Source organism: Talpa europaea, assembly GCF_964194135.1.
Source record: "Talpa europaea genome assembly, chromosome: 2".
NCBI classification, from domain to species: domain Eukaryota; kingdom Metazoa; phylum Chordata; class Mammalia; order Eulipotyphla; family Talpidae; genus Talpa; species Talpa europaea.
In genome coordinates, this window is record NC_140068.1 from 37082661 (window position 1) to 37109594 (window position 26934).

At 37.4% G+C, this 26934-nt stretch overlaps 1 protein-coding gene across 1 annotated transcript in view; it reads left to right on the forward strand.

Annotated features, from left to right (window-relative positions):
- Positions 1 to 2215: 2215 nt before the first annotated feature.
- Positions 2216 to 26934, forward strand: part of TRAPPC3L (trafficking protein particle complex subunit 3L) — a gene marked incomplete at both ends in the record, with an annotated part of 41070 nt that continues 16351 nt past the window's right edge. Inside the window, 3 exons of the mRNA XM_084227702.1 lie at positions 2216 to 2257; positions 5706 to 5803; positions 9157 to 9256. Of these exons, the coding sequence (XP_084083828.1) occupies positions 2216 to 2257; positions 5706 to 5803; positions 9157 to 9256 (240 nt within the window). The remainder of the gene's footprint in view (positions 2258 to 5705; positions 5804 to 9156; positions 9257 to 26934) is intronic.

A 26934-nucleotide genomic window follows, 5' to 3' on the forward strand; every position in this document is an offset into this window, starting at 1 on the left:
TAGATAACAATTTACTACATGCCAGAAACTATTCTAAACCCCACAATAACTTTATGACGTAGTACTAATGTTATTATCAGCTTTATACAGATGAGAAAACTGAGGTGTAGAGAAATAATGGAAATAGCTCAGGCCTCACAGAGATGAAAGGGAGAGCCAGGATTGGGACCCAGGTGGTCTGGCACATGCTCTTACCTATCACATCAGAGCCAGAGTAAATTCACAGAGTGAATAAAAATTAATCATGCTGCTTACAAGTGACACACTCCAAGCTGTACCATAAAAATAAAAAGTATATCACCAGAAACAATAATGTTTTAGTATAGCCAAGACTGAACTGAAGGCGAAATTTGTCAAAAGGGCTAATTTTAACTACTCCATCATAATAAAATTAGCAAAGATATTATGCCTTTTGTCATTTTCTGTGTGCCCATTATATCCTGAATTCTCAGGGTGGCCCTGATGTCACCACACCAGAATCATCAGAGCTCAATGAAACTGATTCTTACACCACAACTCCCCGGCTACCAAGTACATAGAATTTTTCTGTTTTTCTTAAAGAATCTCTCATTCAGAACCTAGAACTGCCAAGAGCAGGGAGGATGAATAAGAAGAGAGCTGCTGTCCCCATACCTTAGTAGCTTATATGACTCTAAAATATTTCACTTTAACATGGAATGAGCAGCAGAATTTTTTTTTCATTTGGAGTCAGCAAATTTAGTTCAACCCCATCTTTTGTGCCTACTCTCAAGCTAACATTGAACAAATTTCTTAACCTCTCTGATTTTCAGATTCCTATCTTATAAAATGGTTAATAATTCCATATTGACAACCTCACAGATTGTCGATGAATTAAAAGGAGATAAAAAAGTGAAAATCATGTTGTAGTGGTATTTCTTATATAGATAGAGGTATTATTGATTTGCTGTTAAAAGTTCCCCATACCCCACAACTAAGCAAAACTGATTTTCCTGAGAATGGAACATACAGCATAGGTACCAACAGAATTACCTTCAATATTGTAGCAGATAGCCACCTACAAGAACAATCTATAGTAATTAGTGTTTGTATAGTTCATTAGAATGTGTTTTATAGCACACATTATCTCTTTGATACTCACAATTATTCTGTGAGGTGGTATTATGACTGCCATTCGGCAGATGTGGAAACTGAGCCATAGAGCAATAAAATAGTCCAAGGTCATGCAGCCTGTAAAATGGTGGCACTGTGGCTTAGCTTGAGTCTTCCAACTCCTTCCAGATTCTTTCAACTACACCACAGTTTGCTTCAAAGACAGCAGTCAGTCACTTTATAGGAAGAATTTTCCATCAAATAGGGCTAATGGATTAAAACTTTAAGATGTAGAAACTATTTACTTAACCTGTATTTTATACTTCTATTTTTGGAAGAGTTTTGACCTTTCATGTCCTGCAGTTGTCAAGATAAAAGGGTTTGTTGTTTTAACTTTAAATATCTACACTTCTACATAAATAAAGAGAGCCTTAAAAGCAAACATTTCAGGGACTATCAAAAGAAAACTAAGACGTTGCTTTCTCTGCCAGAATCATTATACATTATTAAACTGTAGAACACCCATTTTGATCAAGTTTTATAGGAAAATACCGGCACACAATTCCATCACTCCTTAAAAAATTGCTCTTTATGATGACTTGAAGTTTGTCATCACACAAAATATAGTTCTGTGAGAGCCTTTAGAGTTGATTAGGTCTGAGCCCAGGATTTAGTGCCTATGGATTGCTGATGCTGTCTCTAATTCACACAGCAATCAATAAAAGACAGAATGATGCTAACATTTAGGTCTATCTTGGATTGTGAAGATTTCTGATTGTGATATTACAACAATGTCTTGGCATGAGAGCAAAACACCACTCTTATACTCCCTTGGGCTAAAGAATTTTCAGTAACTGGTGCTTCTGGCCTGACTTCCCATTATCAGCTTTTATGCTTCTAAATTACAATTCCTCTCCACCAGTGAAGTAGTGTTGGTCAGTGGCAAGGAACGTGGTTACAAGATTGAGTCCTTTTCTGACTGTTTTCCTCTTGGGCTCAGCAAAGAGCAAAAAGCAATAGAGTGCAGCAGTAGCACTGTGTCTCCAAGCAAGGAAGAACTTGCGAAAACAAAAGAAGATCAAAGATTAATAATACCTTAAAGGTAAAAGCCAACAAAAGAAAATCACATTGTTTATCAAGAAATATGTCTCGACGGGCACACAGAAGACCAGAATATCATAAAATAGTAAGAACTTTTGATAAAAATATTCCCAAAGAGATTTTTTTCTGTTTTGTAGAAAACTTTTTTGAGTGATTTCTGATTTATTTTGAAAGGTGATGCTATCAGCTGACTTTTTCAGCAGTACTAGTATTTAGAGGAGTAAATCATAGATGATGCTAGGGTCTCCTTTTCTGACTAATTTTAGTTACAGAAGAGCCAAGTTTTTGTCTCTGACAGAAAATATGGAATGATTAAGCAATGCTTATATTTCCTTATAATTTGTTGTATTTCCTAATTCATGGACTAGGAAATGAAATGTATATAATTTATGATATGGTAATTTAAATAGGAATAGGTCAACAAAAACTCAGTATCAAAATTATATCTCCTAGTCTTAAGTAGTTTTGATTGTAAGTTTGTATGTACTATTATCCTTCTGTATAGTCTAAGTGTAGAGCGATATTTAAAGCAATTATTTGTAAATTACATTTGGGGAAATCTTCAATCCTCTCTGATTATAGTTTTAGGCATTCAAAAGTTACAGATGTGAAAATGAATCATTAAGTTTAAAGTCCTGTTAATTATTTTGGAAGACTAATAGACATTGCATAAAATTATGTAATTTCAGCCATAGTTACTTAGAATTGTCTGACTAACTGGCACATCTCAGGGGAATGACTACAGACGTGCCCTCTGATATTCTAGGATCTTGATTTATTTTTATGTGGGACTTTCAAATACTAAAAAAAAATGTAGATACCTCTTATTGTACCTAAATCACCTGATTTACATATATCCAAAACCTCCTGAAAGAATTAATAGTGTTCTATTTCTCATATATGAAAATAATTGTTTTTTATTTTAACAACTATGGAGATAATCTATGTTGACCTTTCTTATGATCAGTGGTATGAGTTTGAGGCCCTTTCGGGCATGTCTTCAAGGTACCGATTTGGTCATGAAACTGAATCAGAAGACTGGTATTTGTGGGTATTAAACATGAAAGTCAGCTGGAAATTAAATATAATTAATAACCATCAGAATAACAGAGAGAGAGAGAGAGAGAGAGAGAGAGAGAGAGAGAGAGAGAGAGAGAGAGAATAGGTTTTTGCTAGCAGAAGTAAAACAAAAGAATTTGAAAAAGAGAAAAAGGAGATAAAAATATGCCCTAACTACATGGCAGAGCTTCAGCATTGTGTTCATTAATAATTATAATTTAGACCAACCTGAAATAATGACATTCTCTCTCTCTTTCTCCCCCCACTCTCCTCTTCTTGCTTCCTCTCCCAACCTTTGCTTATTTTCTGCAGCAGTATCAGAACACAGCAGTAATTAATCTTCTGCTGCGACCCCTTAATGTTTGGCAGATAGTTCATATATAATTTACAGGCATTTTCTGTGATTTATGATTAGGTTTTTGAAAGATTTAAATAGGAACAAAATTAAAATTGAACGTATGGCAACCCTTCAGTGATTTAAGAATATTTTTGTTTAAAATACTTGCTTTACATCCCTTGTTTCCTAGTAGAAATATTAATGTACTCATTGTTTTTCCATATCTGAATTGTTTATATTAGTGTCCTTAATGTAATGTTAATTAATGTATATAATATATAGTCCACACATATTGGATATTTTGATCTATACTTTTCAATCTTAAGTATGTCTCCATGTGCCATATAATAGATTATATCTATTAAAATTTATTTAATTATAACATTCTACCCAATTACAGACATATATTGCCATGATACAAACCCTTACATAAGAGAGTGAACATTGGTATGTTGGGTCAATTTTGGAAGAATTTGAATTAAAATTATGTAACATTTTATAGAAGTCACTTTTTTAATTTATATTTTTATTGTATCGTTTTATACTGAGGTAACATTGGCTTACACACTCTAGATGATTTATGGATATAGGTTCATACCTCTTCAGATGCATTTTCCGCACTGTGCCCACCACCAAAGTCCACAGTCCTTTAGTCCACTGGACACCCCTTACCACGTAGACCTCACTCCCACATACTCCCCTCTCATAGTCTCAATTCCACAGTCATATCTAGGGTTTGTTTTGGTTTACTTTTTACCTGTTTCTGGTAATTGTCTTTCTCCTGATTTATTTTGTACTTTTTATAGCTCAGTCCCCTCTCTTTCCATCCATGCTGTCACAAATGTTGATTTGTTGAACCATTTCCGCCTACACTTAAAAGAAAAAAATAAAATCCATACTATAAAGGCCTTATTTTCCCCCCACCCCCACCCCAATGCTAGGTTACCCAAGATATCTGGGCCTAGAGTAAGGATACCTCTTGTACCCTGGAATCCATGTTTGACCTTTTTTTTTTTTTTTTTGTGGGGCCCTCGCCGGCGGCCGGGAGCGGAGCTGCAGAGGCTGCGGGCAGCCTCCCAGCCCAGCGCTCAACCTCTGCGCCACCAGGGGGGCCCTCCATGTTTGACCTTTTATGAAAATGCAAGATCATGCAGAAAAAGTTATCTTCCACAGTGCTTCCCTTTCTTACCTCCACCTCCCACCCACTTGTATTCCAGTGTTTGCTTTTGTGCCCTTCAGAGATAATTGCTATGTCAGAGTGGAGCCTTCAGTCAAGGCTCCAACCCAGCTCTGCCAAATGCTGGGCAATTGGGCAAGTCACTCATTCCTCCCAAGACCTCATTCCTGCTTCTGTAGGACTGAGAGAATTTGAATAAATTGTCTCTAAAATCCCCTTTCCTTTCTTAAATAGTATTAAAGCATAGAAACAAAAGATTAACAAGAGAGCAGAAACAAATAGATTGATTGAACTTAGCATTTTGTTTCCCTTATTTTCACCCTATCTATGCTAAACTAAACCTAAACTATCCTAGTATTAGTTTTACTTTTAATTCACTCCAAAGATTATTTTGGAGATCCAGAAAGAAAGTACAAATTCTTTTCTCTAAGTGTAAAGAAAAATATAACTTATAAACTTCTGCTATAATTGGGTTCATCCTGATGGTCCCCTTGGCAGATCTGGAACCCATGAGGATTGTGCAGATTCCTGAGAAGTCCCCCTCAACTCTTTATAGCATGGTCAGCATATACCAAAGGCCATTCTAGAACAGTAAGAATTTATTTTGTCAGTTTTTTAAAAAAAACTTCCTCCATGTAAATGCATCACAACTTACATTATGCAAGCAAATGCATAAGATGTTTTAATGTTAAGAAATGTGTATTATTAATTTCTTCTCCCCCCCTCAACGATATATCCAAATATGGGTGCAGTGCTCTCAAAAAGTAAAAATTGTTAAATAATTGTTAAATAAAATTGTGAAAAAACTGTTAAATAAAATTGTTTAAAAAATTGTTAAATAATTAGTAGGAGATAGAAAAAAGGAACACATGATCTTGAAGACTACTTTTGACAATAAGATTTTTAATTTTAGGAAAAAAGTAATTTATTGTTGGTAATTTTATCATTATCTTTCTCCAGAACAAGGATCTTTTTGTTCTAACCTATGGAGCCCTGGTTGCCCAACTGTGTAAGGATTATGAAAAAGATGAAGATGTGAATAAATATTTAGATAAAATGTAAGTAGAAGTCTTTACTTATTGTGGAAAACACAGCATGTCTCAACATCCTCTGCATTTTGTCTGCCTCTAACGACTTCCCTTATTCCATTTCACCAGCACTTTTAGTCCAATAAATTGCATCGTAGACTTGACATAATTCCCTACAATGGCATTTGGGTTGGTACCATAAAATAAGGAATTTTTTTCCTATGAATTTCAAGTATCGGACTTTTTTAAAGTTAGAAATAATCTATTTGCTAGTCACTTACAAGCAAAGGGTGTGGTAAAACTGAAATAGTTCTCCTAACAATATGATGGCTAATTAAATTGGGTCCTTCCAGTCTTTTAATAAAACTCTTTCAAACATAAATGTATGCTTATACAAGCATAGACCATCTGTGGAAGTCTACGCAAAAAGAACTACTAATGGTAGTTGTTTAAGAGAACTGGGAGATTGGGAATTAAAGATAAAAGGGAAATTTTCATTTTCTAACATAGTGTTTTTATTATTTGAATGATTTTATCATTATTCTTTATTCTAAAATCTATACTGAATAAAAAAACCGACACCATTCTCTTTTATTTTTTTTTATTTTTTTTTTTATAGAGGCATGTTTTTTATTTATTTATTTGTTTGTTTGTTTGTTTTGTTTATGCATGCACTGGGTACAGTCAGAAGCGCGGGAGGGTGAGAGAATTCACCAGAGCCAGAGTGGGGAGCAGAGCAGGCAGAAGGACCGAAGTACACTGCTGAGGGGAGCAGCGGGCGGCAGGAGAGGTCTGCACACCATGTGGGACCCTCCTCTGGTGGCCGGGGAGCAGCCAGGGATCGAACCGGCGCCGCAGAGGCCGCGGGCAGCTTCGCAACCCAGCGCTCAACCGCTGCGCCACTGGGGAGGCCCCCATTCTCTTTTAATAAAGCTCATTCTCCCTGCTTAAATAATGGGGATTTCTCTGCCTTTTAAATTCCTCAGAATTATAAGATCATCAGTAATCATCAGATTATTGTCCAATAATCAGATATCTGTCAATATTTTGAATCTTTCAATTATGGATCCTGGAAAGGGTAAAGATTAGAAAACCTGTACTAATTAGAAAATTTAGTTAGACAGAAGGGGAAACAACCTTATTGGGCATTCTAGAGCTTTTTAGAAAAATGATTTATTGCAATTTCTGTTAGAATTCAGAACAAAAAAAATAGAAAGTTTGAAAGATTTTATTTGAAACTTTGGTTCCTTCCTTTCAGTATGCTTAGCCTTTCTCTATCGAAATTTTCTTTTCCCATTGTCCTGTGTTTATTTTGGCCCATGTGATTTTTTTTTTTTGTTACTGCATTTTTTCTTAATTATTCAAAAGCATACTCTCAACTAAACTGTGGGAGCTTCTTAGTTTGTTTTACTTAGGGCACACTTACACATGTGATACAGCATTTCCAGAAGTTATTCCATTTCATTTAGCTTATGTTAAGTTGCATTATTGTGTGGAATAGCTGTAGAAAATGAAGACACACATCTCATTAAAAAATACCTTTTTGTAAGTATTTAACCAGTTTTAACACTATGAATGAAATATTGAAGAATAAATTTTGAGTCTCCAGAAAGACCTTAGAAAAAGCAGTAGTTCACATTTATATTTCTTTAATAGCTTTTGCTTAGTCTTTTTTTTTTTTTAAGATTTATTTATTTATTTATTTATTTGTACAAGTACTGGGTACAGTCAGAAGCGTGGGAGGGTGAGAGAATTCACCAGAGCCAGAGTGGGGAATAGAACAGGCAGACTGATGGAGAAATATACTGCTGAGGGGAGCAGCGGGTGTGGCAGGAGAGGTCTGTCACACCATGTGGGACCCTCACCGGCTGCCGGGGATTGAACCGTTGCTGCAGAGGCTGCAGGCAGCTTCGCAGCCCAGCACTCAACCACTGCGCCACCAGGAGAGGCCCTTAGTCTTATATTTTTAATGTAATATAGACATAGTATATATAGTTAGGGGAAATATACTTTTCCCCAAGGGCATATTTCTCATATATATATATACATATATATTACATATTGCTCTGATCACAATATTTTGACATTCCACCAGTTTCCATCATGAGCAACCAAATTTGTAGATTTGCATAATGATATACAAAACACTGGAAACATTTTTTAATCCTGGTACAACTATATTTGCAAAGTTCATGTTCTGTTCTTTTAAGGTCTTGTAAGAGTGAACATCCTGGCTAGAATTATAAAGCATTTTTCTCAAAAGGCAAGTAAGCTAAAGGAATTATTTCTGTGTTCAGAAACATAACATAGATATAATGACTTCATGAGCACTGTGACATTAACTCCTGTTCCTTCCCAACCATTCAGTCATCAAATCTCCCCTATATTACACACTATGTGGGAAGTATTACCTCTACAAACTGTGGTGCTTTTATCTCTTGTATCCTCTATTGCTTCATCCAAATCATTCCACTTGTCTGCATACATGTTGCTATGAAATTAAAATATTTTTTAAATTTATTTTTTATTTTTTGAAATTAAACCATTTTTATGACAGTGGTTTATAAAAGTATCTTTATTCCTCTTCATTTCCACTACTAAGTTATATTCCTCAACTAGATTGAAAGTTCTCAGGCCTATCTCGTTGAAGGTGTCTGCCCAGCCATTTAGCCACACTCAATTCTGTGAGCGCATCTTAGTAAATGCCTTCAGAATTGTCCTTCAGCCATTGGCTGTGTGGTGGTGTGCACAAATAATACAAATACCCTCTCTCCCAAGTCCCATAGATTCAATTTCCCTGGAATGAGAAATAAGTTTTCTAACTTGGCTCTTGTTTTTCTTTTCATTAAATATCAGAGTTCTAAGTGCTAAAATCTGCACTGGCAACAAAAATTGATTTCTCAATTTCCTTCTTCCTCTCCTTTGAGAACCTATCCTGGACATGTCTAGCCGCCTAGCCTAACAGCTATAGTAAGCAAAGAGTGAGAATCTAGGTGCCCTCTCCTGTAGCAGACAAGTTAGCTAGACCCTCGTTCTGATCCTCTTAATAGCTAATTATAAGAAAGGTAGTTGCCAGTGAGAAACGTTAGGCTAAAGACACCAGCCTTCTTTGATTTTAATTTACACTGTCAAGTTTGGATTAGTCTTGATTCCAGTCAGACTCCATTGCTCGTAAGAGACTGAACAATATTTTCCAAATGTATTGGTCTCTGCTTCTGCAAACTGCGGGACAAATAAGGAACCCATTGCCAAATAGCCATTTGACAAGTTTGGTTTTATTTATTTTGCACTTGTGCAAGTGCTACACAGAAAAATCAACACTGCCAGATTTCACTAATTACTTAAATATCATTTTTAGAATACACTCTTTCCTTCATCTACAGGGGATATGGCATTGGAACACGCCTGGTAGAAGACTTTTTGGCTCGATCCTGTATAGGAAGGTGCCATAGTTATGCAGAAATTACAGACATAATTGCTCAGGTAAATGCATTTCAGCCCTGTCAATATGGTTTTAAAATCTTTGATTTCTTGTCAGTGTGGGGGGTTTCTGCACTGGTTGAACAGGTTTCATCTATATTCCTTATCAGGTACTAGAAGAGGAGGTTCATATTAATAAGCCATTTTATTTTAGCGCAGAGATAAAGCTATTGTCAGCAGAAATACTTTCAGGCATGTAAGCATTTTTAGCTTTTCTGACCACTTGGCATATGAGGATTGTATGTCCTACATTGGGGAAAATGTTATATGAACAGAAGTAGCATGTAATAACAGTCGTATGGCATGCATACTCAATATCAATTAATTTCTTTATATAATCATTTTCAGCACATGGGAGAAGGTAGATTTTGACTGTCTCAGAGAATATTGTTGTATCATTTTATTCTCTGAGAAATGTTTTCCCAAGAGAAAGATAAAGCTTCCCATAAATGTTACGTACTCTAAGAACTTTCACTTCTGTAATACATGAGAAACAACTTGGAATCATGTGAGACTTGCTCAAGTTTCATAGATGAGATCAGGAAATGCATATGTACACAAAGTTCCTTTAATCTGCAGGTCTATTGTGGTAAACATAGAATTGTTCATTTGTGGGAGATCTAGAAAGTTTAAATGGATATGAGATATAAATTTATGAGGGCCAGGTATTTTGCCTCCAGTTTTTTAAAAACATCCAAGTAAGTCATTCTCTTTCTTCATTACTCGCCTGATTTTTGATAGTTACACAACGTGAAACTGATTCTTCATCTAAATCATCATAATAGTTCTACATAGGGTTTGGTGATTCCAGATGGTTTATTTTATCTTTCATTCTTATAGGTTCCCTGAGAAGTAGGCAGCAGATTATCCCCATTTTATAGATAAGAAAGCTCCCAGAAAGAATATGATAAAAACTGAATACTAGTTGATGTGAAAAAATATATACATTCAAAAACACAATCCAAACAAATTGTTTCCCATTTATTACTTTTATCTCATGACGAGTGAATCATCATGTTGAAATTGAAATCTATATGTTCCAGTCCTACTGCGGTGAGTTTACTACCCCGCTAAAGAGTTTTTAAAAAATCTCTTTCCATGTTTGCAAAATGTAACTAAGATCCTGAAGTGGTAGGTTTGAGAAAGAAAAAGAATTTTCACTAAACTAATTCTATGGGCAATGCTACTAGAATAACAACTATTTCATGGAAAGTAAATAGTTGAATTATAGATATAGATGTTGTGTTCTATTTCTGTGAAAAAAAATGCCCTTGAAATTCTGATAGAATTACTTTGAATCCATAGTTCACTTTGGGAAGTATAGAAATTTTAAAATATTGTCATGAGCAAGGAATGTTATTCCACTTGATTGTGTCTTGCATAATTTCCTTCTTTTTATAGTTTTCTATACACAAGACTGTCGCCTCCTTACCTAAGTTTATTCTCCTTAGTTAACTTTACTCTTAGGCATTTTATTCTTTCTTGGTGCTATTGCTTAATAGGAGTGCTTTCTTCTTTTTGAATAATTGTTAGTATATAGAAACCCAGCTGATTTTTGTATGTTCATTTTGTATCCTGCAAACTGAAATCATTTATTAGTTATAATTTATTTTAGGAGTCTTTAGGGTTTTCTACATATGAAAAAAATATCATCTGCAGAGATAATTTTACTTTTTCCTTTCCAATTTTTATTTATTTATTTATTTATTTATTTATTTATTTAGAGGCATGTTATTTATTTATTTGTTTGTTTGTTTGTTTGTTTGTTTTGTTTATACATGCACTGGGTACAGTCAGAAGCGCGGGAGGGTGAGAGAACTCATCAGAGCCAGAGCGGGGAGCAGAGCAGGCAGAAGGACCGAAGTACACTGCTGAGGGGAGCAGCGGGCGGCAGGAGAGGTCTGCGCGCCATGTGGGACCCTCCTCCGGTGGCGGGGGAGCAGCCGGGGATCGAACTGGGGCCGAGGCCGCGGGCAGCTTCGCAACCCAGCGCTCAACCGCTGCGCCACCGGGGAGGCCCCCATTTTTTATTTTTATTTTTTTGCATAATTGCACTGGCTAAGACTTTCAGCACTGTATTGAATAGAAGTGGCAAGTGTGGGCATACTTCCTTTGTTCCTGACCTTAGAGAGAAAACTTTCAGTTTTTCACCATTGAATATGGCAATGAGGAAAGAATATCTTCTCAACAAATGTTACTGGGAAAAATGATACTTACTTGCAAAAGAATGGATTTGGAACATATACTCAAAAATAAACTCAAGGTAGATTAAAGACTAAAATAGAAGTTCTGAAACTAAAAAACCCTAGAAGAAAACATAATGGAAAATCTTCATGATGTTGGTATTGGCAGAGATTTCATGGATATGACACTAAGGGCACAGATAAAAAAACAAAATGAACAAGTGAGACTATCAAACTAAAAAACTTCTGCACAGCTATGGAAGCAAGAGAGTAAAAAGACAACCTATGGTATGGGAAAAATATTTGTAAACCATTTATTTGATAAGAAGTTAATGTCTAAAATATGTAAGGACCTCCTATAACTCTAGTTTAAAAAGAACCTAATAACCCCATTAAGAAAGGTTAAGGATTTAAATAGATGTTTCTACAAAGAAGACTTTTATTTTTTAAGATTTATTTATTTATTTATACAAGCACTGGGTACAGTCAGAAGCGCGGGAGGGTGAGAGAATTCACCAGAGCCAGAGCGGGGAGCAGAGCAGGCAGAAAGACCAAAGTACACTGCTGAGGGGAGGTCTGCATGCCATGTGGGACCCTCCTCCGGGGTCGGGGAGCAGCTGGGGATCAAACCAGCGCTGCAGAGGCTGCAGACAGCTTGGCAACCCAGTGCTCAACTGCTACGCCACCAGGGAGGCCCCTAAAGAAGACATTTTTAAATGCTCAACACTAGTCACTAGAGGAATGCAAATCAAAACCATAAGATAGCACCTTATATCTGTCTAAACGACTATTATAAAACACACATACAGGGCCTCCCCTGGTGGCGCAGGTGATAGAGCACAGTGCTGTAAAGCTGTCCACAGCCTCTGCAGTGCCATTTTGATCCTGGCCACCCTGCCGGCAAAGGTCCGACATGGCACAGCAGACCTCTCCTGTCACTCCCTCTGCTCCTCTCAGCAATGTATTTTGCCAGTCTGCCTGTTCTGTTCCCCACTCTGTCTCTGGTGGATTCTCTCACCCTCCCACGCATGTGGCCTGTACCCCAGTTCTTGTATTAAATAAATCTTTAAAAAAAAAACAAAAACACATGTACACACAAAGATAACAAGTGTTGGTGAAAATGTGGCAAAATTGAAACCCTTGCACACTATTGGGGATAACAGTGCAGGCACTATGGGAAACAGGAGATGGTTCCTCAAAAAATTAAAATTTAACTACTATATGATCCAATAATTCCACTCTGGGTATTTATCCAAATAATTGAAATAGAGATCTCAAAGATATATTAATACTTTTATATTTATTGCAGCAATATTCACAATAGCCAAAATGTGAAGACAACTTAAATGTTCACTGACAAACACAAATAAATGGATACAGAAAGTGTAGTTTATAAATTCAATGGCATAGTATCCTATCTTTTATTTTTTAATTTTTTCTAAAAAAATTGTTCAGCAACAAAAGCTAAAAAGATTGTAGGCTGATTTTAACAGAGTATCCTATCTTTTAAAAGGAGGAAATACTGCAGTATACAGCAACATGATGATAGACAAATCCTTCTTGATTCCACTTAAAATAGTCTTCTAAAATAGTCAAATTCATAGAATCAAAAAGTGAAATGGTGGTTGCGAGGAGTTGAGGATAAAGTAAAATGGGGAGTTACTATCCATGGGCATAAAGTTTCAGTCAAGCAAGACGAATGAAGCGTAGGATTTGATGTTTTTTAGGCAACATAGTTTACACTTAAAAATGTGTTAAGAGAGTAAGTTTCATGTGTCCTCACCACAATAATTTTTAAAAGCTTAAAAGATAGAGGTCTGTTTGATATAAAAATAAGAACATGAACAACATCTACTTTTCAAATATCTCTTCTCTAAACATTTCACATCTTTATGACCTTTCTGATGTCATGGAAATTTTTGTCTGCTCATGCTCTCAATGGACTAGGTAATGATCCACTTCCACTCCCAGGTGAAATTCCTCCATCACCCTCACACCATTTTGTGTAAAGGGTTTGTCTTTTGGTCTTTGCACTTTTCTTCAAAGGTCTGATTTCTTCCCTCTTAATCATTTCCACTTCTCCAGCAAATGTTCTTTTGCATGTGGTGATGTTGTACCCAGTTCTGGAGTACTTGAGCACAGGTGAAGGCCAGACTTCAGCTGTGTAGTCACCTGCCCATGCCTTGCTTGTAATTAGCAACGTTTATTAAAAGGTCTGAACTTCAGCAGCGTTATCACATTAATCCTTGTAATCACTGCTCAGAGGAAGCAGGTGTTAAATGTGACAGTGTCAGTTTTATAAACAAGGTAGGGTCCGACGACTTTTAGCATAGTCACATGCTGCCTGTGGATCACAGCAAAGTCAGAAGGAGGACCTAATGGCTGTGACTTTTGTTGGGCTGGCCTCTCAAACATGCTCTCCCACAAAACATGGCCACCAGCCTCTCCAGGTACTCAGCACGTATATACCGTGGCTTCCCCAGAACTCATGATCTCCGCCCCAGCTCCAGAGGAGGAGAGGTTGAAAGAGAAAGAATGCATATGAAGATAATCTATTGGATGAAGAAAACTGCCTAAATAAGTGCACAATTCCTCTGAGAGTCAGTCAGTGAACTACTGCAAGTAGGAGTAGGTCTCCTGACCCGATACCTTACTTTAAACTCATTTTCCTCTGAGAGAGGATTATGTAACTTCTGGCATTAATAACATTTCCCTCTCTTGTTTTCCTCATTTTGCCATTTTCAAAGGGGCGGTCACTTGGTTTGACACAGCCTTTTGACAGGCTTTAGGCAACAAATTGCGCCATCTAGTGGTCTGAAAAGAAACCCGTTGGTGGATGCCAAATCAAAAAGGGCAAAAGAAACCTTAGTCTTTATATTTTACATAAAAAAGGGCAGACTAATTCTAAAGTCACCTTCCTGCAAGATTAAAGTGTGTTTGAAATATTTTATTTTGTCATATACAGTCTATTTTTGCAGTGATTGCCTCAAAGTACAATTAAAAATCTTAAATTAGACATAACTTATAAAAATTTGTCATAGCATAATTATCATATTGAAAAACCTTAGATTTTTTTTCAGGAAAGGTCAATGTAACTCCCATCTGTTACCAGTTTTTCCCTTAGTAACCTTATAAACTAAAAAGTACATCTGCCATTAGCCCCAGTGTACTGACAATGTAATTGAAACTTAGATCATATCACCGTGGACACATAGAAAAGTCATCTTAAAAGTCTTCTGACCTTGTTCCAGTGATTTTTTTCCTCAAAAATAAGTTGCTTCTTTAATATACCTTAAAGAGTTTCTCCAACTATGATCATTGTTATAGAAAAATGAAAGTGTGGAATTTACAATAATCATAGCTCATGTGTGTGATGGTAGTGAAAAATTAGAAAGTTTAACTGTAATTTAACAAGCATTAATCTCTTCCAGTGTACCACAAAGGCTAGTAAAACTTACAGTTGTATCTTTTCTGGTCCAAGGTCTAAAACACATTTCCTTAGTTACACAAAAATATAGTCCATGGTTTCTAAACACATTTATAAGTTTTATTATTTGGAGAAGTTAATTAAAAGTAAACTTGATGATTTAAATCAAGATCATCATAAAGTTATACTTTACAAAAAAATTATGTTGCTTTTCAAATGTAATTTTTTTTTCTTTTTGAGGTAACATTAGTCTATTAACACTCTAGACTTAAGGTGCACAATTTCTCACCTCAGCAACTGTATATATCTCACCACGCCCAATACCAAATATACAGTCATTGTGTACCACTGACAATTAAAAGTAATTTAAACAAAAGGAGCTCTGATCCTCATCAGATTCTGAATGATAGTCTCACCAAATCCAATGTAGTAGAGATAAAAAGATAAAACCCCACATCCTGCTCAGTTACATTCCAATTGTGTGAGCCTGTACCTCATTTAGCTTGTTAGTACCTCAGTTTCTACCTGTCAGATGAGGCTTCATTTAGTTGTTCTCCTGATTTTGCAGGTCTTGCTTTTCCCACCTAAAATCTTGACACAAAGCTATAACCATAAATAGGGAGTATGGTGGGTGTTGTGTTCAAGGCCTCCTCAGAGCACCTGTACCTTCTGGTTCTAGATCATACTTATACTGCATAAATTCTGCTCATCAACTCTGAGAAAGCTTTTTACTGTCAAGTCAATGTGATGATGGTTCCTTAAGGGGTACAGAAGGAATTTCTCACTTTAGTATAAACATCATATCTGCGCTGTTATCACAGTAAGAGGAAATTTTAAAATAGAGAAAAATATGATGTAATACAGAATATAAAAAAACTTGTTAAACTTGAAATACTGATTTTTGCTTAAAAAATTGGAACTCAAAAGCTTGCGCGTGTTTTGGAAATTCTGGAAAACAAAACTGACATCCTTTCCCTTTAATAGTAAAAGTTGAAATTTTATCTTAATTAAATGTGTGCAATGATGTTTTGGGTGAAGGATATAAAAATCAATGAGATAATTGAAAGGAAATGTTTATAGGAGACAATATAAATGAGGATGCTTGAAGCAATAAACGAAGTCTAAATGGTGAATGTTGTGAGCATAAACTTGAGGGCAAAAGATTTAAGAATATAATCTAGAGAAAAATCTAAATAGCAGAAGGAATTGCTATTGAGTCATTTTTACTTCAATAAAGTGATCCATTTAAGATTCAAGCTGAGTCCACATTAAAGAGTTCCAGCAAAACCAATTTCTCATATTTAAAAAATTCAGATCTGAGTGTTCAAAACTGCCATGGCTCAGTCTATACAAGTAATTCAATTATTTTGCAGCCGAAATGCCTGAGTCATTTTAGAATGGTAGCAGCTCCAAGGTCAGAGAATGTAACCTCTGATACGAATTTGTGTTCAGAAGCACTGATTTCACACTTCCATAGAGACATCCAAATCTGACTATTTTAGTCATTTCAGAAAGCAGTGCCATGGCATGCAAAATGAATCAGTGAGGGCCATCAGGTGACAAAATCCAAACAAGCATTCCCACAAAGCAGGCTTAATATGAAAATTATTAACTATTTTGAGGGGATTATTTTACAAGAAAGAAAAAAAATGTTAAAAAACATGTTGGTGTATGGGGAATATAAAAATAAAATTTATTATTTAAAAAAAAAAAACCATGTTGGTGCTGAGTGGATACCCAAAGAAACATTTTTGAAGGTATCCCCTTCCCTAGGCTGGGATTGCGACGTCCTTGGAGATAGGTGTTTGTGGTCCATGGAAAAGGTTGCCAGACTGAGACTAACAGGCTGGGAATTATAGGTCAAAGTTGGTAAACAGGAAACCCCCATGGGGGCATAAGTGGGCTGAGGCAGCCATGAGGGAACTCCAGGCTGGATTTAGCAAACTGGAAAGTGAGCACCCAAGTATTCCATGTACTGCCAGTTGCAATTTCCAGCAGGAGCAAAACAAGGAAAATCACAGTAAAGGCCAGGAAAAGAAGTCCCTTCCTCATGCTGCATTTATACAGAATCTCCTTCTGCTGGCAAAGAAGAAATGTTTCCAAGATTAAGTTCCAGCCTAAGAAGGTGATGAAGAGTATACGGAGTTGAGGTAATACGTCAACAACTAATACCAAAGGCATGAATTGGTGTACTTGTTACAATGGTTTTATGGCAACTTTGGCAGTCTCATGTATGACCCTTTCCTAACACTCTTGCCCACACAGGAATTATTCTCACCTCCAAGTTCAACTCTCACTAGCTTATAGAAATGAGGCAAGGACAGCCACAGTCTTTTCTCAGCAGGGTGGTATTAACTTCCTGCAATTGAAGACACAAAATAGACTAAAGAGTACAATTTTCAATGTTCAAACTTTTCTCCTGAAATAGTCTTTTAATAGACACTAAAGTTCATTAAAAGTAGTCACTGTCTCTTTTTCTCCAAGTGTCCCTATAACAAATTTATGTTCTCTCTCTCCCCTGACTATTAAGTTTGTTCTATTTTATTACTGTCAGACATGCTACTAAATGACATTATGGCCCAACCCCAAGTATATAGCTGGCTCAGAACTTGTGCTTTCTGCCCTGGAAGTTCAGATAGTGAGATGCAAAGCACAATGTAATTTGTGTTGAAAGCTGGAGGTTTAGACTTACAGTCTGTATAAATATCTCACAGGCTTTAAATCAACCAGGTCCACTCTCTGAACTATCCAAAGGTCTTAATGTGCAAAGGGTGAGACCTTGTTTGCATTGCAGGAGTCAGGAGTTGCACTGTTGAGATGAGTAAGCAGATATGGCAGAACTTTGAAGGGAACTTGTGATTAACTTCCCTCAGAACATCATCACTATGAAAACAGAGCAACAAACATCTGCATTTCACTTGAGTGTCTTCATCATCAGTGTGTGAAATATAATTTTATTGTGTTCTGTTTATTAATTTTCCCAAAATTTGCTGTTGACCAGTTTCATTCTATATATTTCTAGTATCCATCTAAGTAGAGCAAAAGTTGCACAAAAAAGGGAAAGAATACAGAGATTTCTCAAATCACAATGAACTGATATGATACTTATTTTCTATCTAACAACCTTTTCTAATTTCTGGAAAGTTCAATTACCCATCAAGTCTGTATACTTTTCAAAAGGAGGGATAATTTCAGGTATTCTTGGGATTTGGCCCACCAGGCCAGGCAAAACAGAATATTGTAGACATTCATATTGTTGAAGTGAATTTAAAAAATGTATGCAGATCTTATCACTCATCTACCCCTTGATCTGCCCAGAAGGGGGCAGTGGTCCACATTTATTTCTAGATTAAAGACTTCCTCACCCTCCCCTTCCACCATCTGCAGATGTAATCAGTCACAACACTGAAAATCCAGTACTACAAAATGTTCAGTAGCTCACAATAACAAGATTTGGGCAGTGACAGGATCCTGGACAGGAAAATAGCTCATTCTCATTACATAATAGACAGTGAATTAATCTTTATAATTTTCTTTTTTTTTTAAAAAAAAAGATTTATTTATTATTTATTTATACAAGCACTGGGTACAGTCAGAAGTGCGTGAGGGTGAGAGAATTCACCAGAGCGGGGAGCAGAACAGGCAGAGTGGTGAAGTACACTGCTGAGGGGAGCAGCGGGCGGCTAGGAGAGGTCTGCGCGCCATGTGGGACCCTCGCCTGGCAGCCGAAGATCGAACCGGCCCTGCAAACGCTGCGGGCAGCTTTGCAACCCAGTGTTCAACCTTTGCACCACTGGGGAGGCCCAATCTTTATAATTTTCTTAAAACATTTCTTCTGTCCATTCTCCCAAACTGACTTCTCTGGGTGTTTCATATTCAAAGTCCCCCAAAGAGAAGCTGCAACTGCACTTGGCCTCTGTTAGGTCAGCTTTTGTGTTAGGCCACTTCAAGACTCCTACTTCAACAATGAATGGACCACTGAGTTCTCAAATGCCCATGCTAGTCCATTAACTGCAACCAGAATGGCAGGGTAATGAGGCACAGAACGTGGCAATCACAGGAAGAGGGGTTTGGGTATGGAAAACATTCTGAAAGTTCCCAAAATGGGACAGAGTATTTAGCAGTGACCTTGTTTGACCTGTCTAGGAAATTAGCAACAATAATTTGAGTCTTACTTTACCTACAAACCCTCTTCGAACTCTATTCATCTTATTGAGGCTGAGGTTTGTTTTCTCTTGTTTCAGAGGCTAGATTTCATTTATAGAAAGAATAGTATAGCAGGCTCCATTTCACATGCCAGTTTTAAGTTTTTGAAGTATAGAGAATTGTCTTTGTTATACATTATGCAGGTAATAATCAAGTAAGCAAATCTCAGTGCCACCCCCTACAAAAAAAAAAGAAAAGAAAAGAAAAGAAAAGAAAAGAAAAACACTTGCCCTAGGAAGAAGTCTGAGGAAAACCATATTGTTAGTTGAAAGTAAGTGTTTTAGGCCATTAGCAGACATTTCTCAGAATAGACTCAGAGGGATGCTTTGACAGAAGGCAGATAAGTAAATTCTCTTGAGAAAAATGACGTAAAACAGAGTATTAAATTTTCTATTGAGTGTCTCACAAAGAAACCAATCATAAAAGTTTGCTCTGGTCTGCTAATCCTCTGGAGATTTTTCTTTTGTTTCTGTTTTCGAAAACTTTTACAGTTCTTTGTCTTAAAATTCTGTGCTTTTTTTCCAAGGAATGTTACCATGATGACCTGATTTTTTATTTTAGTAGGGTTTAAAACTGCCCAGATTAAATTATCTTGAACCAGCCACTCAAGTTGGAGACATCAGACATCGTTTTAAAAAAACAAAACAGTCTTGCTCCTTATGCGTCTGTGTCTTACTGATTTCATTTGGCTTCCTTCATTTTCTAAACATTGTACATTTTATAAAGAACTATATTTCCTAGGGCCTCCCTGGTGGCACAAGGAGTTAAGTCTCAGCACTATGAAGCTATTGGCAGCCATTGCAGCATGAGTTTGATCCCCGGCCAGGGAGCTAACCCACATGTCACAGCAGATGTCTCCTGTCTCACCTGCTGCTCCCCTCAATAGTGTATTACAGTCAATCTGCCTGTTCTGCTCCCCACTCTGTCTCTGGTGAATCCTCTCACCTCCCCGTACCTCTGGCCAACACCCCAGCTCTTATATGCATTAATAAATAAAATAAATCTTTAAATATATATATATATTTCCTAAGTCAACATATTTCCCAATTCTGGGTACAAGCCTAAATATAATGCACCCAGTAAAATGTTCAGTACTTCAATTGTGCTGATGTAATTTTTTGCATAATACTGTCCTTTTAAGAATAAAATTTAAATCTCACCACGTTTTCCTTTTACACTAAGTTTCCATTAAGGAGCAGACTAAAAGATGCAGCCTCAGATGCATAAAATTGTGGGGGCCCTGGGATCTTTTTGTTATTAGGCAACTCCTGCCCTTTGTTAAAATCACTCACTAATGTGGAGGCCTGGTTTTTGCTGATGATCTTCTCAAAAAATGATTCATTCTTGCTGCTTTTGCCTCCTTGGCACCAGGAAAACATCACTGCCACCCCTTGTTAGTATCACCAGATGGTAATGTGTCCTGGCTCAGCTCTCCATCCTCTGGGACATGAGGCCGAGGTACTGTGTTCCTGGCACAGATAGTAAATGAAGGGGAACTTCCACTCAGCCCAAGTCTACTCCACCACAGGCCGCTCAAGGCTGTGCCGAAGTCAACCTGTCAGGAAATGTGCACAATGCCAGTGGGAAGGGAGGGTGAAGGTGCAGGGTATCTACCACTTATTTCACCTACACCAATCAACCGACAGCTGTGACTTTGCAGTTGCAGTCGCTGAACGCTAAAATATTTAGGCATCTTGCCATTGACTTATACTAGAATAACTTGGAAATAGAAGTTTGCAAATTTAGCCATTATTGCCTGTGCCTCTCACCCCCCACCCAAAATACCAAAGTAGTAAACTGAAGAGCTGGAATGGTAGAAGCTCAGAGTCTAGGCTGGATTTGGGAGCCAGACATTCTTCACTCTGTCACTCTTGGGGAGCTGAAGGGGTGGTGGGAGAAGCCCAGAGAAAGGCTCTATCATTAATCAGAGGGTCTAGGCAGACATCATTAATCAGAGGGTCTAGGCAGACATCATTAATCAGAGGGTCTAGGTGACCAGGTCACCGAGAGCCATTCCCAGGTTAGGACAGGCAGGGTGGATCTGGAAACCTCAGCACCCACTTGCCTCAATTCTCAACACTTTGCAATGATTACATCTTCCTTTCATTGCTCAACTGGACAATGGAAGCTAGCTAGAGTTAGTCTAAATAGAATATATTTTTTTGCTATTAATTAGTATTTTTCAAAGGTTAACTCAAAATTTATTCATTTGGGCCTATTGAATTACCTTACTTTTTCCAACATATGATATTAAAATAAGTGGGAGCTCTTGCTAAACTGTGGTTGAATTCCATGGAAGTCACAGCACAACACCACACAGCATTCCAGAGAAGGCTGGCATCAGCTTGCTGAATGTCAAGCTATTTTCCTACTTCATAGCATTTTTGAGCAGGGAAGAAGGGAGTGGAGGAAATTAAAGGAAAGAAAAAACCCTTTTTAGTCATAAAATTCTTAATACTAAAAAAAAAAATGAATATTAACAGCAAAAGCAACCCATAAAATATTTTGAGAATTCCTACCATGTGGGTCAGAATCATGGTAGCCGGACTTAAAAATAAGAAATTGTTTGAAGCAAAACAACTTAATCTTCTTTCTCTACATAGGCAAAAAGTGCTTTATGTAAACATCCACACATTTGGTCTATTCTCCCTTGTACCTCTGGAAAGGAGGAGAGAAGAAAAGCGTAGGATGTTTTCATTTGTGGGAAAACGTTGTGCATGTAGCCACAAAGTCTGTGGATTCTGCAGAGTGAGTGTAATCCAGAAGCACACCGCAATTACTCATGGCAGCGTTCCATTATGAAGCCAAGTCACCTGCAGCAAAGTAACCCTTAAGCCTTTATTATGACTGTATTTGCATAACATTTTAACATCAGTCACAAAAAAGTATCTTTTCAGACTCAAGTCTCAGTGAATTCTTAAAGTTACCTTCCTTATAAATGTCCACCTTCCACTTCCACTTCTGTGGAAAGTTTCCAGCATGAAATAGGTTGTCATTTCTTTTCTTCTGAGTGGAAAAGCCAAATTTAGAATGTGATCTCACAGAGAGACAAGCATTCTTTTGAGTAATTCAATTTTAACAAACAGTTGAACATGAAAAATATTTCAACCTTACTAAAAGATTTCCTTCCAGAATCAAATATGAAACTTTGTATTTATAATAAGCATGTTCCAGCCTCCAAAGGGGATTAAGCTACCCTAATGCTCTTTATTAAAATCTCACTCAAAAAGGTGTAAGTTCAGGGCCTCCCCTGGTGGTGCAGGCGGTTGAGTGCAGCACAGTGAAGAGGTCCACAGCTTCTGCAATGCCGGTTTGATTCCAGCCAGCTTGGTGAGGGTCCCACATGGCGCAGCAGACCTCTCCTGTCTTGCCCGCTGCTGCCTTCAGTAGTGTATTTCATCAGTCTGCCTGTTCTGTTCCCCACTCTGTCTCAGGTGAATTCTCTCACCCTCCTGCGCATCTGGCCTATACCCCGGTTCTTGTATAAATAAATAAATAAGTAAGTAAGTAAGTAAATAAATAAATAAATCTTTAAAAAATAGTGTGAGTTCAAAGTCACAGCCACTTGCCTTTCCTACATGTAATATAGGTTCCCTTCTGAGTTTACCCTCCGTGATCAGTCTCCAACCGTAATAGCTCAATTTGCCCTTTTGCATCTCCTAAAATCTCATGATGTCTCATGACACATTTTAGGCTTCATTAGGCTTAGTCAGCCACTGCTATAAATGATTTGAATTAGAGCCAGAGGCTCCCCCATGTCAGCTGTGCAGGGCAGTGCAGGCTCCTTGGGAATTTTGGGCAATGATGGCATCAGATTAATTACATGATAATGATCAAAGCAACAATCACACAAAGGAGAAAAACCCTCATCCTTGCACCTGCAGTATAAGAGGTTCATATGGAGATCCTCTGCTTGCTACTATTTGCCTCATGGTTAAGGAGCTGCAAATGCAAGAGAGTTGAGTCTTGACTCTATTCTAGTTGCATAGGAGGGCAAAGGGGAAGGAAAGGGAGGAATAGGTAAAACAAGAAGCAAGACCACAATATTAACTTGATTATTCTAAAAAACTACTATTCTTTGGTTTCTTTCACTAAGCATAAAATACCCTCCAAGTCCATCCATGTTGTTGTAAATAGCAGGATTTCATCTTTTTTATAGTTGAATAATAGTCCTTTGTATATATGTACCATATCTTTATATTATTTCACTCCTATGTGGAATAAAGAGAAAACAAACAGATGAACTAAATAAAACAAAATAAACAGACTGTAAGATCAGTTAATGGTTACCACAAGGGAAGGGGATATGGGTAAATCAGGTAAAAGGGGACAATTACATGATGAAGGATAACATTGGACTTTTAGTAATGAACTTGCTAGTAATGAACTTAGTAATGTACATGCTGATTTTCAATGCTACACGTATGAAACTTATACAATGTTATAATGCAATGTAGCTTCAATAAAAATGTTATTATTAAATTAATAAAATTCCAGTGGGATGCATAGTAGTGGCTTAGTTGTGAATCCATATCTATGTTGTTTCTTGGAAATCATGTGAAGCAACAAGGAGAATAAAGGAAACTCACAAACTCCATTTTCTTTAAACAAACAAACAAAAAAGATTCTCTATAATGCAAGAATATTGTAGCAGGGAGAATGGATATAAAAGACCTATATGAATTTATATTTAATAATGTTATTTGACTTGTGATAAAGAAAAAACCCTGTGAGAATATAGACAAAAGCATCATATCAGTGCACAAAGGTGCTGTCATGTTTTTCCTTAGCAAACTTCAATGACAAAAGAAAATGGAGTAACATTTACAATATATTTAGGGAGAAGAAAATGCAAACCAGCGAAGCTGTCTTTCAAGTGTAGAACAATTTGAATATCTGAAAATTTGTGTTCCTGAAAATCTGAGAATATTAGAGGGCAAACACCACAATCTTGATGAAATTTCAGTAAAATAATGGAGAACATATAATTTGTATCATTGTGTAACTATTATGAAATATTTTAAACATACACAAATGTAAAGAGAATGTAATATATCCCATGTACCCACTATACAGTTTCAACAAATATTAATATTTTGTCAGTCTGGTTTCATCTTTTAGTTCTCATCTTTTGTGCTGAAATATTTTAAATTCTGGACATTATCATAATTCATATATATTTCAATATTCATCTCTGATTCATTAGGATTTTTTTAAGAACTATTATAAGTCACCATAATAATATGTAGCAAAATGAAAACTTCCCATCAATCAAATACCCTTTTAATACCATTCGTTATTTCCCTAAATATCTCAGAGACGACCTAGTGCAGTGGGATAATTTAAAACAGGATACAAATAAGGTCCACTTCTTGCTTCGACTTGTTATGTCTCTTAAGCCTCTTTTTTACTTTCCTTTTTTATGCCATTGGTATAGGGAAGACTGGGTCGTATGATCAAATAGCATGTCCTATATTCAATACTTGATTGGACTCAGGATTCCTTCTAGGAATGACCTTTCACAGGTGGTATGTGTGCTAACTCTTGTACATGTCTCATGCAGAGGCACATCTGCCCTTCCCGTTTTTAGGGACACTGAGATAAACAGTTACATGGATGGAGCTGCAGGGGATTATCCTGAGTGAAGTGAGCCAGACAGAGAAAGAATGACCCAGTGGTTTCATTTATATGTGGATTCCAGAGAAACCCTTTGTTTTAAGGGTCAAACACAAGCTGAGAGGGATCCTTGAAAGCAGGCTGTAGATCTGAGAATTTTGGGAGGGGAGGAGCAAGGAGATTAGAAGGGGAGTGGGGTGGGAGGGGATCGCAATAGAAAACCTAGAAGAGTGGCTTCAAGTTGCCTGCTCCTGACCCCATCATGCCTTCATCTAGTTTAGAATTCAGTATTGTCCACATTCATTATGTCATTTGGGGGGTTGCAAAATGGTTATTTTCTAACTCTGAAAGGCTCTACAAAGAATAAAAGAATCAGCAAGGAGGGTGGAGGTGGATATTCACAGAGCAGTAACTTTTTCATGGATTGAAATAACCATCACTCAGAAGAAATGTGGAAAAAAGAAACCATTTACAACAGCAAGAAAGAATACCTACAAATACAAGGAACTTGCAAAACTTAAGTGAGAAAAACTAAAATATTCCTAAAGACCAAAGGTAACCTTGAATGACTATTAAAGCACCCATATTTTCAGACAGGTTGATAGCATCATAGCAAAGATGTCTAAAGCAGAAGCTATGAGAGGGTACAACATACTGAATTTCTTCTGGCCTGTTTTGAGCTGTAAGGGGGTTGTTCTCAAGATGTGATCCTTGGACCAACAGCATCAGCATCCTGTGAGAACTTGTCAAAAATGTAAATTCTCTCTTGTCTCACTCATACCTACCAATTCAGACACTCTGGGTGAGGCGCCACAACCTATGTTTTAACAAGCCCTCCAGATGGGTTTGACTTGAGCCAAAGTTTGGGAATGGGGCTCTAGTGCTTCTCAAATTTACATTACATAAAATCGCTTAAGAGCTATTAAATGCAGATTTGCAAAGGTGAGTCTGGGATGGAGTCTGATTCTGCCTTTCTAACAAGTTCCCTTATAATGCTAATGTGGATAATCTTAATATTTTGAGGAGCCCCATTAGAAGAACAAGCTGTTTTTGTTTACTAAGTGCCCACCTGTCCTACACTATCTACTCTGATTTTTCCCAAGTATTAAAGACAACTAAGTTATTCTTCTTAATAATGTTTATTTTCAACAGAATTAAGCACAGCAGAGCGTTTCTTTCAAACAACTCTTAACCAACAATAATTTCACAGTCTTTGTATAACTATTTTAGAACTTTTAGTATCCATTAAGCATTGTAGTGCAACAAAGACAAGGGTGAGGGCCTCTGGGCTCCTCTGGGCCCAGTCCTCTTTGACGCTGCACTTTTATGCTCAGTGCCTCAGCTCAGGTGTGCCCACTCAGGCACGCACACAACATACTCCATGTGTCCACCATCAGGTATGCATACCCCAACCCACGCCCAAGTACCGCAGGGATTGCCATAGAGGCCAAAGGTGCAAAAAGCCTGAGCAATCTTCATTTACCCTGCAATCCACCCCCTCAGGGTTTTTCACCCGACCCGACACTTAAGTTTCCCTTAGTGAATATGAACACTAAACTTTTCCCGCAAAATTAAACACAGTGCAACTGACTATAACAATACAACAAAATACAAGTAAGCCCAGGCAGGACACCAACCTAGGCGCAAAAATTTAAGATGTTTACGGCACCAGCAGATGACCCATTAAGTCGGTTGTTGAAGGCGCTGCTCTTTTGAGGGGGGAACCACAATTCACTCACTGCACCTGCTTCCACACGCCAGGGACCATCAGGCTTCTTCACCTTCTCTGGTTATGGTCTCAGCCACGAGCCATACACTGCATCCACCCCCAAGATGTACTCACTGAAATTGGCAACACACTCTATACTCTTGGGGGTAATTGCCCAACCCCCAAGGGTACTCACTGCTGTTACTCCAACACAAGGCTGTCGTAGCCACCAATGTGACAAGCAAATCTCTGCACTAAGGCCAACCCTTTGCACATGCACATGGGTCAGGGGCCTATGGATAACACATTCCTTATGTGGCCTCTCTCTGGTTTCCACAAGCCATTTTCCCCACTGTCCCCAGAGGAAAGGTTCCTCAGCACCTGACCCTTATTTGAAAGTGAACAGGGCATCACTCACAGGTGATTTTAAGAGGTTCACCTGCCTTCATTAACATCCTTTGCCTAACATCAGCTCAGAGCTTCCTGACCTTAGCACCAGCTTTTTTGCCTTATCTAAGTTGGCTTTTTGATATATCTCCTC